Consider the following 14261-nt stretch of genomic DNA (forward strand, 5'->3'; position numbering starts at 1 on the left):
GAGAGTCTTCACTTTGGTTTTGTTATCTTCATAGAAAAATTACACCTTTGTCACTAACGCTTATTTCATCCTTGCTGGGACTGCAGTCCAAGAAATGAGTCGTGCTGATCTGTTTTCCCCCACAGTTGATGCCCCAGTGTTTTGATGAGTAATCAGGTTGAACTTTCTTCAGTCCTGTCTTTTAGAGTAGCAATTTCCAGCATGAGATAGCAGAGTAATTTCCTGGCTGTTGAGTTTGCCATGACCTGTGCGATGAGTTCAATTTCTGGCACCAATTTTAGTGTCCCTTTTCCAATATTTGACTGAAAAATCTGGCATAACTTGCGCTGCCAAAACAAAATGCCATAAACTGGGTTACTTGAACAACCAAAGTTTATTTTCTCCCAGTTCTGGAGGCTAGAAGTCCAGGATGAGAGTACCAGGACGGTCAGGTTCTGGTGAGGGCCCTCTTATTGCCTTACAGATGGCTGCATCTTGCTGTGTCCTCGCATGGCAGAGAAAAAGAGAAAGCAAGCTCTCTGGTGACTCCTTTTATAAGGGCACTGACCTCATCATGAGGGCCCAACTTCACGATCTCATTTAAACCTGATGACCTCACATAGGCCCCATCTCCAATTATCATCACATTGCGGATTAGGGCTTCCACATACAAATTTTGGAGAGAGACACAATTGAGTTCTTAGCACCCCTCTGACGAAATTTTCAAGCTCACACCTATTTTCTTCATCACCGTAATGCCTGGCATTATGTCTGGTACTTAGTGAGTGCTTGTTTTAGTTTTCCATTGCTGCTGTAAAAAGTTACTGCAAACTTAGTGGCTTAAAGCAACACAAATTTATTATTTGACAGCTCTGTCGATTAGAAGTCCAACCCATATTGCACTGGGCAAAAAAATCAAAGGGACTTGGGCTGCCTATCTTTCTGGAGGTTCTAGAGAAAGAGTTCATTTTTTTGCCTTTTCCAGTTTCTAGAAGCCACCCACATTCCTTGGCTTTTGACCCCCTTTCATTGCATCTTCAAAGCCAGCAAGATTGCATCTCTCTGACCATTCTTCTTTAGCCACCTCCCTCTCACTTTGACCTCCCTATTCCACTTTTAAGGCCCCGTGTGATTACATTGAGCAGGTTCGTGGACATCTTTCTTGGTCCCTTATTCAGTGTTCAGTAAAGATTTGCTGCTGGAATGAGAGTTCCTTCTGAGTTACATATAAAACGGCTCTAAGTGTACAGTTACATTGTTTCTGTATATGTTTACAAGAATATCCTAAGTATACGAGTGAGAAATATCCATGACTTTTGTGTCCTGATGTGGCATTTCCTTTTCTTTCCTGGTAAAGTTGTATATTGTCTACTTTATTCATTATGTTGTTTGTGTATTTCCTGGTGATATAAATCAGAAAATGTAGACTGGTAGCACTTTTATAAGAAATTGTTCATTTGTTGTTCATGTTGAAAATGGTTACTAACTTACTAGATAAATGGGGATTGTTTGACGTGAGTGTTCTAATACAATTGGCTGCAACACCAAACATGTTCAAATCTAGATTATAACTATATAATATACTTCAGATACCTAGATTATTTTATGTGAGTTTGAACATTTACTATTGTGTCTTCCAAGAACTGTGAAAATGAGAAGGTAAAATCAAATTTAGGGTAAAACTTTAGAAAATAGAAATATAAGGCCGTAAAAATTCATGTGATGGTCAGGATTCAAGGTTTTTGTTTATTTAAAGTTCATTTTCAGTTTTGATAACTTGATATCCTACAAAATTCGTTTTTAATTTCTCATTGAAATACCATGCGTGTACTCTAACAGCAGAAAGAAGTCATCTTTAACCAAAATATTTCCAAATCCTGACAGTTCATAATAATAGTGTTTTATTGATCTCATACGATTAAATGCTTCTAGTAAGCGATCTGTTTACACTACATATTAAAGTTTCGACAGTTACAATAATTGTTGGAAGCCAGTGTAAGTAAGTCCCTCTTGAGAGCTGAGGCTAGAGTGATATTTTATGAATTTGGGCTTCTCTAGATCTGGAAGAAGCTGTAAATCCATGATGGTCAGACTTGAATCTTGAAAAGAAAGTTGCCTGCAAAGTGAGGTGACAGACTTTTCTCCCTTCCTTATTCTGTCCCTCAAAAACTCATCCTGCATGCCACTGTATTAGCTTGACAGGGGTCACAAAGGTGAGGTTTCCTTGGACAATCATTTGAAAATGGCAGTGAATTAGTTTGAGATAAGGCCAAAAGTCTGAGGGGAGAAAGGTAAGGAACAAGAAAATACAAAAGATGTGTCTTTTTTAGTGTTTTGCCTGGCCCCACATCTGTGAGAGCAATTTTACAAGATTGTTCCTCAGACCCAAGCTTATATTTAACATTACAATTTATTGGTGGTGTTATTTTCAAATACAATATGGGGCCGGCCCAGTGGCATACTGGTTAAGTTCACATGCTCTGCTTCAGTGGCCTAGAGTTCATGGGTTCAGATCCCAGGTGCAGACCTACACACTGTTCATCAAGCCATGCTGTGGCAGCATCCCACATACAAAACAGAGGAAGATTGGCATGGATGTTAGCTCAGGGACAACCTTCCTCAAGCAAAAAGAGAAAGATTGGCAACAGACGTCAGCTCAGGTCCAATCTTCCTCACACACAAAAATACAATAAAGCATGTTGCATAGCGCACTGAAGTTTCATTTTAAAAAGATGACCTGTAGATAACACTTTTTTTTTTTTCGAGGAAGATTAGCCCTGAGCAAAAATCCGTGCCCATCTTCCTCTACTTTATATATGGGATGCCTACCACAGCATGGCTTGCCGAGCAGTGCCATGTCTGCACCAGGGATCCAAACTGGCGAACCCCGGGCCACCGAAGCGGAACGTGCAAACTTAACCGCTGCACCACCAGGCCGGCCCCAGATAACACTTTAAAAAAAAAATACTTTATAAATTTAAGTCATATGTGTTCACTGTAGAAAAAGTCAGGCAACTCAAACCAGAAGAGACTAATCACTTAGGATTCTGCCAACTAGAAACCACCATTCATAAAATATGATGTATAAACTTGCAGATGGATTCAAAGAAAGGCAGTGAGAAAGATTTTTTTATAAGTACACAAAAGAAGAAATACATATGGCCAAGAAAGAGATGAAAATGTACTCACCCAATGACTGTTGTTAGGAATTTAAAATGATTCAGCTATTCTGGAGAAAAGCTAGCAAAAGAATATAAATTTAAAAGTACAATCCCTTCAACCTAGCCATTCTCTTTCTAGGAAGGAAATAATTAGATAGCTACCCAATAAATTTAAGTGTAGGGAGATTCATCACAATATTGTTTAAAAGAGAGAATAACTAAAAACCCAAACTAGTAAGAACCTAGGTAAATGACTTTAATAATAACTGCTAAATATGATGATGTAGACCTGTATTTACTGGGAAAGAAGTCTGATAAAATTCAGGGAAGAGTGGAAAAGGGAAGGATGCAATATAGTAGCTATATTATGGTCCCATTTCTATAAAAATATTTATCTACATATCTGTATGTATATATGTGCACAGAAGTTATCCTGACATGATATTTATATCTAGTAGCAGATCTCTCTGAAGATGCGATTTCAAGTAATTTTAATTTTCTTTATATTGCCTATATTCTCTTCATTTTTACAGTAACGTTTAGCTTATAATCAGAAAAAAGATTTAAGTCGAAATTTGTTCGAATTAAGTTGCATAAGGACAGAGAGAGCTGAGCTTGCCTATAAGACAAGAGCAGCTTAATTGCTCAGAAATAGCTAGCCACTGCTAATTGGAGCCTTGGTTTAATTTGACAAATTGACAGTTTAAAAGAAACTTTTAACTGCAGCTTTGGAAATATTCCCTGCCTAGGGCGAGTACAAATTCATATGGACAAGTTGGAAGAATGATAATTTCATTTGTTTGAACATCAGGTTACTTCAGTGGTGTAGGTTGGGCTGGTTAAAATGTAATACTTTCATGATAGTGTTAAATCTTTTATAGAGGTAGGATTTGAAATGATAAGGAACTTTAGAAGTCATTAGGTTGGGTTCCCTCAGTTTATAGATGAGGAAATGGAAGCCCAGGCAGGGAAGGTAATTTGCTTAAGGTCATACAACTAATCATAGATCTGTCAAGGACTTATTTTTTCCTGATTCCTGGTGGCTTAGCCACCTTAGCTCCTTTCCAGATAGTCATCAGTGAATGGTAGTACCTTAGAAGATGGAGATGGAGTATCTAACAAATGTGACATCAGACACCTTCATCAAACAATCGACAATGTATTGAGTGCCTAACATGTACCTGAAAGCATATTAAGTACTGAAGGTAGAAAGAGGAATACCAAAAAAAAAGTGGAGGAGAACTAGACATACAATAATTAAACAATATAATAAATGCTATTAAAGAAGTGTGTATGAGGTACTATGGGAGCTTGAGAGAAGGACGGCCTCGCAACAGAAATGTCGTTGGAACCAGGTTATTTGGCCTTTGCCAAAAGCATAGAGCTAGAAATGCATTCCAAGTCGAGGAATGAGCATGTGCAAAGGCACAGTGGCTCTTAAAAGATCAGCAAGGATAAGAAGATACTCTAGGCGGAGGGCCTAAAGAAAATTAGGCAGAGGGCCTTAAGAAGTAGCCTCAAGACTTTCTGTATTGAAAACTTTCATTGGAATGTTGGGATGAATTCTAAGTACAACAGATACAGTTTGATCAAACGGTGTAACCAGGATGACTTTTTCTCTGTCTTCGTTTCTCTGCTTCTTTAACCCCATTCTCAGGCCCCCTGTGGGTATAGGATGGCTGGTCCCCACTAGCTTAAATGAAAATTCTGGATTAGAGTCTTTTTAGTACCAACTGACCTCTAAGTTAATGTCCCATCTTGGAAATAATCACCATGACCAAGGGAAAGGAATCCACTGCTCGGGGCTTCCCATGTGGGGAAGGATGCTTCCAGACAAACAAGCGGTGCTTTTGCCACAAGAAGGGGATTGCAGATCCCGGATGGCAAAACCTGTAAACATCTGCTGAGTGGGAGCATTTAAGGCAGAGGTGAAATCTTGGTTGCTTTGAAGATTTATGTTTTCCACCATATTGCCTCAATATTTAAATAATCTAAAATTCTGAATAAAAGATTTGAAATATTCCATCCCTAGTTTCTAACTTAAGGGGAAATTTTTAAAAATGAATATGGCTTAATATAAGACTTCACTCATCAGTTTCAAACTGCCGTAGGGAGAAAAGTGAGTTGCGCATTAATATTGCTTTCATGTACTCATTTGAATACCATTTTTTTAAAAAAATAGGTAAAAATGTTCGGCATTTGTGAAGAGTTAGTTGCATATGAGGGCTGGAATTAATGTTAAAATAGAAATATTCAATTTCCATCATAAAGGACCATTGGAAAATGATTGACACAAACTTGCTTGTGTAGAACTCAAAAGTGTTTATACCCTTACATTGGTTATTTTAAGTTTGAAATGTTCGCACTTTCTCTCATTTGGCAGTGAAGTAATTACTCTTACATAGTGACATTTCCATCTGTTACCATGTAAATTTACTACTGAATTCACAGAGAGAGGGCTCAGGATTAGAGATGTAGATATTAATGATGTCTTGGTTAAGACAGCAGCAAATCAAATATATGAAAATGTGCTTGATACGAGTAAGATATTTACTGCTGTTAAATATAATTGGATACATGTACTTAGATGATGTATTCAAAGGAAAATAAAATTAAATTGCCTTACATGGTTTGTCATTTTTTCAATTAAAATAAATTCCTCCAGTAACAGTGGAACTTTGTTGACCTGGAACTCTTAGAGAATGAATCCTTCTGGATAGGAGAATTCCCTATAGCTAATTTCCAAATACTCGATCACTTTTTTCCGGCGGTGTAAATATTGCTCTAAAATATAGTTCGTATTTCTTCACCTTCTTAAGTAGAGCAAATTGAAAATAAGTCCACTTTTTCTTGATGATTCAGATCTTTACAATCATCGTTTACTGTACTGTGCAGTAAGGTTGTTTGTCCCTATGAAAAAGTCATAAAGTGCTTTGAGATCTTGTGTACGTGTTACATAACCTACCTCTCTCTAGTTCCTGTCGCTTTTTGTTCCTGGGTTTATAGCAGCGTCTTCTAAATGCCGAAGATTTTGAAAGCATATTACCATTCCTTTTCACGTTGTGTATAACAATGGGAGTACATAGGCTCCAAATACATTGACTCATAGTGGTCCTGGTTCATAGAGGCATAATGAACTCTAATTGGTTGAATGGATGTTGTAGTATTTACAAAGTTGTCAAACATACCCTCTTCCATAATCTTCTGAGGAAGAGATATTCGAAAAGAGAGAAATTCAAGCTGAATGGCATTTGCCAAAGATAATTATAAAGTCTTAAAATTTAAGAACTTGAAGGTACCTCAATAAAAATACATGTCAGGCTCTAAATCTTCTAAAACCAACCCTTCTCTGGCAAAGGTCCATGCCATTTGCTGCCCCATCAAAAAGAGAAACACAGCTGTCGGTGGACTCCCTTCCTTCCTTCTGCTAATAATTTTGTCTTTATACCTCCTCAAGCTGCTGTATCTTTGTTGAACTAAAGGCTTCAAGGAAACAAAAAGTACTCCCTCACAACTGAAGTTGGCCAAACCCATGCTATTCAAATATGATAAAGCCCTGCCTATCTAGTATCTTTTTAATCTAAAACTAAGATTATTCTTTAAATATTTCTCTAATATAAATCTTCACTTGTCTCCTTCTTTCATTCCTCTTGCAGTTCCCCAAATCTCAGGTAATCAGACTGATTGGGTATTTCGTAATGGGAATGTCGTACTCCCACATTCCTCCCCCCCACCCCCCAGTATTTTTCTAAAACCCTCATTTGAAAATACTTACAGAGTCATGTACTAAACAGCTACCTCTTGAGGTCTGGACAAAGTTGCAAAGCAAGCTGACTTTCTTTGGCTCCTTATATATAAAGCTCTTTTGTACTCTGGCCACTGGCTGTAGCTTTTACATTTTCTCCTGTAAAAATGTTGGTCTGCTATATCATATTGTCGTAAAAAAGATTGATTGGGCTTTGGAGTTAAATCAGTCCATATTCAACCCATTATAGTAGCCTTCCCTGCCCTACCCAATTATAACTGTTGGGAATGTGTCCAAGTACTATGAAAAGAGAAGCAAAATTGTCTACCTTTTATCATGATAAACCTAGCATTTTGCTTGTAGACCTTTGCTAGGTTTGATTGATTGATAGAGATGGACAGTTCAGGTGGTCAAATACAGGCCTTGCTATTATATTTTTAGTGTCTTTTAAATTCAGAGTCCAGTTTTAAAGTAAATTCCAATATAGTCGGAAGGCCAGGGGCAGCAGTGAAGGGATCTCGTCTTAAAAGCAAGACCACGGGAGACGATAATTATGCGGTTCAGATGACTGAAATGAAAGTGTGAGTGGAAGTTACTCTGCACTACTCTGGAGATGGTGGAATGAGCAACGGCAGACGAGCTTTATCTGCAGTCACCCCACATTGTTCAGATGTTATAATGTATATTATTAAAGCAATTATCCAACTTTATTTCGTGTTGTTCTTATTCCCTCTTTTTACAGTTTTTTTTTTTTTTAATAGCCTCATATTCACCAGTATCTAAGCAAGGCTGTTGTCTGCACTTAACAAGCTAGCTCTAAAATCAGTTAGTTGAGCTGATGTAAATTTCTTAGAGGTTACTAAAAGGTAGTTTCTTCTCGAAGTGGAACTTCCCGAAGGACTGGTATATAATTTGACAATCTGACACTATGGGATGGCAGGAACTTCATCTCATCCCTTAGGTACCAAGGCTACTGTCTTAGATTTTTCTGAAATTCAAAAACCCTGTGTGTGTGTGTGTGTGTGTGTGTGTGGTTTTTTCCTTATTATAAATGTATTCTGCATACATTATAAGCAATTAAAAATATGTATAGGTATATAAGGAAAAGATGCGAACGTACCTGTCCTCTTCATCCCACTTCCCAAAAGAAACCACTGTAAACTGATTTACTTTTGTGAATATACAGACATGTGTACATCTATGTCTGTAAAAATATATACATGTAATTTCTTAAACAAAAACATCATAGTATACTTATTATTCTTCATTGTTTTTAGTTAACTATGCATTGTGAACACCTTTCCATGACAGGACGTCTAGTTTTTCTGTATCCCATTTCATTGGATGATGGATTTCCCTATTTCCTTATTGACGGACTTAAGTTGTTTCTAATCTTTTTTTGTGCAGCTGGAAGTGTTATAGTGAGCATCCTTGTATATATCATTGCCTACATGTTTAGGAAGGTCTATAGAGTAGTTTTCTAGAATTTATATTGTTAGTTCAAAGGGTATGCACTTTTAACGTTTTGATATATGTTGTCAAATGACCCTCCAAACAATAAGAACAGATTTATAAGCCTGCTACCAGCATATGGGGGTTCATTTTTCCTACGTCTTCAACAGCATAGTGGCTGTTTATGATCCAGAGGATATGAGTTGTAAGTAATCTCAAAATTATTTTATGTGATCTTTGATTTACGGCTTCTACAAATAGCCTTCAAAAATAGGTGCTTTTAGTATTTTCCTTTTATTGCCTCAAACCTGTTCAGATATGGAATGCGCTATCAAGACAAGACAATCCTTTTTAATTATTATAGATGAAATATCTTTTAAGGAGTTTACTTTTATCATTCATTGCCAAATACTTCTCTTCTTGAATATTTCTTATATGACTGCTCAAGTCAGAATATTCACTTCAAGAGCTTGCTCTTTCAAGTTGGAGTTCACAGGACAGCTATTGCACCTGTCATTCTCTTTGCTGAAATTTACGCTTGATCAATTTCAAATACCCCTTGAGTTTACTCAGCACCTAACACTGATTATAAGGGTGACTGAACAGTAATTTGAAGCATATTAAAAGAAACTTTATTAATCCAAATAAATAAATGAAATCCGAGCTTTATTTATTGCTTGCTTGCTTGCAGGTGGATTCACCGATGAACTTGAAGCATCCCCATGACTTAGTCATATTAATGAGACAAGAAACAACAGTTAACTACCTCAAAGAATTGGAGGTGAGGCAACTGGGCATGGACGCAGCTGAAACTTGTCACATTTCACAGGAGTCGTTGTGTTCAAAGAAAAATTAAAGCATATTATTTCTTAAGCCTGATTCTTCTGACTTTTAGAGGAATGTACTACTTTTAGATCATATTTTTTTTTAAAAAAACGTGTAATTAGAGTGACATTTGAGCAACTGTAAGAGAAACAGACTATCCAAGCCTGAATTTTATGCCTGATTCTTGACTCACTATATCCTTGAACAGAGTTTCCATCTCTAAGTTTTTCCATCAAGTATGAAGAGGAATACTCTCTGAGGATTCTTGGAAGGAGAGTTTGGGTAAAACATGAAAAGGAAGAATGGTTTTACTACCCTGTAAAAGTGTAATATGAGGGGCTGGCCCGGTGGCATAGTGGTTAAGCTCACATGCTCTGCTTCGGTAGCCCAGGGTTCACAGGTTCGGATCCCAAGCACAGACCTACACAGCATTTGTCAAGGCATGCTTTGGCAGTGTCCCACACACAAAGCAGAGGAAGATTGGCATGGATGTTGGCTCAGGGACAATCTTCCTCACCAAAAAAAAAAGAAGAAAGAAAGAAATTTTGTTAATTCCCAAGTAGTAAAAACTAGGGTCTTGCTACTGTGTGCTCCTGTTATTGAAGTGAAAGGTATTAACCACTTTGCACCTTGGAAACTTGACATTTGTTAGTGCTAATAAAATCTGACCTTTTTTTCTATCTTTGATTTCCATAAACTGATTTTGCTTCATAGCAAACAATATTGATTATTTAAAAAACTAGGGCTTTTTCCCCCCTCAAATCTCTGCTTAAATGTTACAGTGTAAACTGAATCCAAATTTTAAGGGAATGATAAGTTGTAGAAAAAGTAAGTCAATTTGCAAAATGAGATTTAGAAAATTTGGGGGAATAATGAGAATAATAAGAGTGGAATGAGAGTCTGTGGGAGATAGAAGGAATCATAAAGATTATCTTCATTTTAGAGCCAAGGAAACAATTAGATCCAAAGACAGCAAATTGCCTGACTTCACACAGGAAGTTATGGCGGAACCAGAGGCAAACGCCCTGTCTCTTGGTTTAGGAGCTGGCATACCTCTTAACGCAAGTAGCCATTCATTTTCTAGTTATGTAAAAATCCCAAATTTCACTTATGTAAATTCAAACTGGTCCGTCTATCAACAGAAATAGTTATGATTATATATATTTTTAATTTCTGGGAGTTAAGAAGGAAGAGCTTTTCGCACATATTAACCAGCTGTGCATAGATAGTAGTATTTTTAGAATATTTGTAAAACTTGAACACCTCACCATTTTTTTCAGTAGTGCCTCACCTTATTCATACCAGTTTTATGCCTTAGAAATTTTGAAATGTTGATTTTTGTGAATACTAGGAATAAGACAATGGGTATGTTTATAGGGCTTCATGTTTGGAAGCTTGATCTGTTTTTATTTAAAAACAGTGTTCAGAAAGACGCAGTGGTGCAGAAAATAGTTTTTATTTTCAGATGCATAGAGACATGGTATCTGTTTATTGGTGTCTCTTTTTTTAGGAGGCAGTATAATATGATATAAACAGAAGGAGACTTAAATTCTAGGACATGTAGGGGAAATGCCATGCATCAAGTCGGTGAAAATCCAAATGAAAAAGGATGACTCCATCAATTTTTGGTTAAGATAGTGTAGTGAGTTCATATTTAGTACACCCCTTCTGCTTCATATACACACCAATGACAGATTAAATACAAAATAAACACCAAAATTAAATGTAGCCAGGCCTAAAGCAACTTAAACATCTCCATGGACCATAAATGGAACAGAAACACTAAGTCAGGAATGTAGCTGAAGCTACAAACCTGCTGCTCTCTGAGCCAGGAGCAGGCCGTGGTGTCTGGTAGTTCAGCTCGGTGGAGTAAAGGGAACTGACAATTTTCCACGCAAGATAAAGGGAGAGAACCAGGCTTACTGCCTGAAGACTGGGATGGAGCATTCTCTTCATGAAAAGCGTCTGCGAGGGGAAAGAAGTCAGGGAGACAGAACAACCTGGTGACCAAGAAAGGACCTGAACCATCCAATGGATCAATAATTACATCTTCAATTTCCTGAATATCATTTCAGGGCAGAATATCACTTTGGAGTAGAAACTCCAAACCAAAATGATAAGATCTGATTGTGGACTTGGGAACTAGATAGAACCTGGAAGCAACCACAAAACTACTAGACACAGGAGATGATGATGGAGTGGTTGGGAAGAGACAGATAGACGGACAGAGATGGAGATGGGTGAAGGATGACACCAGGGTTTTTGACCCAAGCAATTGAAAGGATGGAGATGACATCTACTGAGATAGAGAAGACTGAAGGAGGTAATGGATTGAGGAGGAGTTCAGCTTTGGTAGGTTAAGTTTGAGAGTCCTATCGGACATCCAAGTGGAGACATCAAGTCGGGGGTTGCTTCTTCAAGTGCAGACTCTGGTATAAAGGCTTTGAGCTGGAGATGCAAATTTGTTATTCACTGACGTATAGACTTAAAGCCCTGAGAGCAGATAATACAATTTATCTACAAGGTAGTGACAACTAGATGGACTTAGATACCGGAAGACAATGGAGGAATAGCCTCGGAGTGCTAAGGGAAAATCAATCAAACTAGGATTTTATATTCTTTTAAACCATCATTCAAGAGTGAGGGCAAAGCAAAGGTGTTTTCTCACATACAAAGACAGTTTACTAACCACAGGCTCTCACTTAAAAAAAAATTTAAGATGTACTTCTGCAGGAAGAAAAGTAAACCCAGTAGAAGAGCATAGGATGTATAATGGGGAGTAAAAATACCAATGAAAAAGTTGGTAAGTCTATTTGTTTATTTTTTGTGTTTTAAGAGGTAAAACTAGATAAAATTAATAATATGTAGTTGGGTTGGGGCACGTTCAGTGATTAGTTAAAGCACATTAGACTTTTGTCATGTTCAGAAAAAGGTAAAAGTAGCTGAATAAATTAAAATTGTGTGGGAAAATTTATGGGCAAACATTAAAAATTTAAGAATAATGCCACCTTCCAAGTAGTCTTACCGAAGGAAATATGAATCTAATCAAACCACAATATAATTTGTTTTCAATGTAATTGGTTTCCCTTGTCATTCTGTATGTTTTATCTTATATACTTAAAAGATTGTTCGAGAAGGGCGTTTGTAGGCTTCATCAGACTGCTAAAGAAGTCCATGACAAAAGAGGTTCGAACCCCTGGATCCTGCTGTCAGAATGCAGGAAATACAGAGGACAGAGGACCACATTGAATGAACTTAGGAGATGCCCTCAGCAAAATCCTGTAGAGTGACAAACTCTACAGGACAAAAAAACCAATTTCTTTAACAAGTAAATTACAAAGATTAAAAAAAAAAAAGGAACTAAAGGGATAACCAGTAGATTAGAAGAGACTTAAGAGACAAATTAACCAACTACGGTGTGTGTGGACCTCACTGGATCTTGATACCAACAAACTGTGTTTTAAAAAGTAGAAGGAAATGATTGGGAATTAGAACACAGACTGGATATTTGGTATTAGGGAATTATTATTTTTTACATGTGATAATGGTGTTGTGGTTTTATTTTTTGAAAGAGTTTCTTTCAGAAACACTGAAATATTTACTGATGAAAAACATAACCAAAAATAAAGGAAGCACAAGCACTAAAATAATAGAAATGCAATCTAGTTTCCAAACCTACAAATAAAGAGAAGATACAAGAAGAAGGGAGGGAATGTACAAAGTGTTACCAAGCACATGGCAGGCAAGAAAAGAGACAAAAGCAGCAAAGAAAAAGAATGATAAATAGAAAACCCAAAGTAACATGGTTCAAGTAAATCCAAATAGGTCAGGAACCACAATAAATATAAACAGATTAAACTTGCTGATTAAAAAACTCAGATCGGATTTCTTATTTAGTCCAGCTATATGGTGCATGCAAGAAATAAGTCTAACACAAAATCAGTGTGGTGACAAATGGATAGAAAAAGTCTTTACTATGGAAATACTAAGCAAAAGAAAATTGATATGGCAGTATTTATACAAGTCTACAGTCTCTCACCTGAAATCGTTGAGGCTATATGTAATTAGAATATAGCCTTTTACTTTCTTCTGTTCTTATTGTTTTAGAAATGTTATAGGTGCAGATATCTTGTATTACATTCGACTGCCAACAGGATCGGGTCTCAAACTCCATAATCAGATACACTAATATTTCTTGAGTGAGATGTATAAATGTTCAGACTAAGAGGATAAAGACTGTAAAATGGCTTTTCATCAAATTTTGCCATCACATGAATTTTAGTGCAAAATTTAAGGAAAAAACTCTAGGTTTTCAGAATTTTAGATTTTATAATCCTAAAGGATGATAAGCCTGCCTCAGACAAAATAAGAATGTAAGATCATTAGTAGAGATAAAGGGAGCTACTCCACATTAACAATCTACCAAAGGGATATAATATTACATGCTTGTCTCAAAGGTATGTGTATGTTGATATCAAAACAGCAAAAGCTGACAGAATTACATGAAAAATCCATAATCAGAGTAGGAGACTTTAACAGATCTTTATCAGAAACTGATAAATCCAACAAAAATATTATAAGATATAGGAAAAAATTAACATACTTAATCTGACAGTGAGAGAGGAGGGAAAGAGAGCAAGCGTGTGCTCCACATTGAACAAATAGAGTTTAAAGTGTTTTCAAAAGTGAAACATTTATCATAAATAGTCACTACCGGGATAAAAAGAAAATAAATTACAAAGTTTTGTTGTCATGCATAACATATTCTCTGATCACAGTACAATTAAAGCTAAAATATAAATAAGATATACATGCCCAGTGGGGGGAAGGAGGAAAAACTCAAGTATTTGAAAATTTTACATTCTCAAATTACCCATGGTTTAAAGAGGAAGTCCCAAACTTTTCAAACTGAACTATGGTGAGAGTACCTCATTCCAGAGTTTGTAGAATGAAGCTTAGATATACGTAGAGGCAAATTTATAGACAAAGGCATTTATTACAATAAAAGAAGAGAAAAGAAAGGAGCTAAATATTCATCTCAGGTTAGAAAACGATAAAATAAACCTAATGATTAAAATAAACTTAGTGAACATGAAGGA

At 36.6% G+C, this 14261-nt stretch overlaps 1 protein-coding gene across 1 annotated transcript in view; it reads left to right on the forward strand.

The window, feature by feature from the left end:
- Nucleotides 1-14261, forward strand: part of TTC17 (tetratricopeptide repeat domain 17) — a 108355-nt gene that overhangs the window by 11196 nt on the left and 82898 nt on the right. The window contains exon 2 of the mRNA XM_046643753.1: nt 9029-9118. Coding sequence (XP_046499709.1) covers nt 9029-9118 — 90 coding nt within the window. The remainder of the gene's footprint in view (nt 1-9028; nt 9119-14261) is intronic.

This window comes from Equus quagga, chromosome 17 (genome assembly GCF_021613505.1).
Source record: "Equus quagga isolate Etosha38 chromosome 17, UCLA_HA_Equagga_1.0, whole genome shotgun sequence".
NCBI lineage: Eukaryota > Metazoa > Chordata > Mammalia > Perissodactyla > Equidae > Equus > Equus quagga.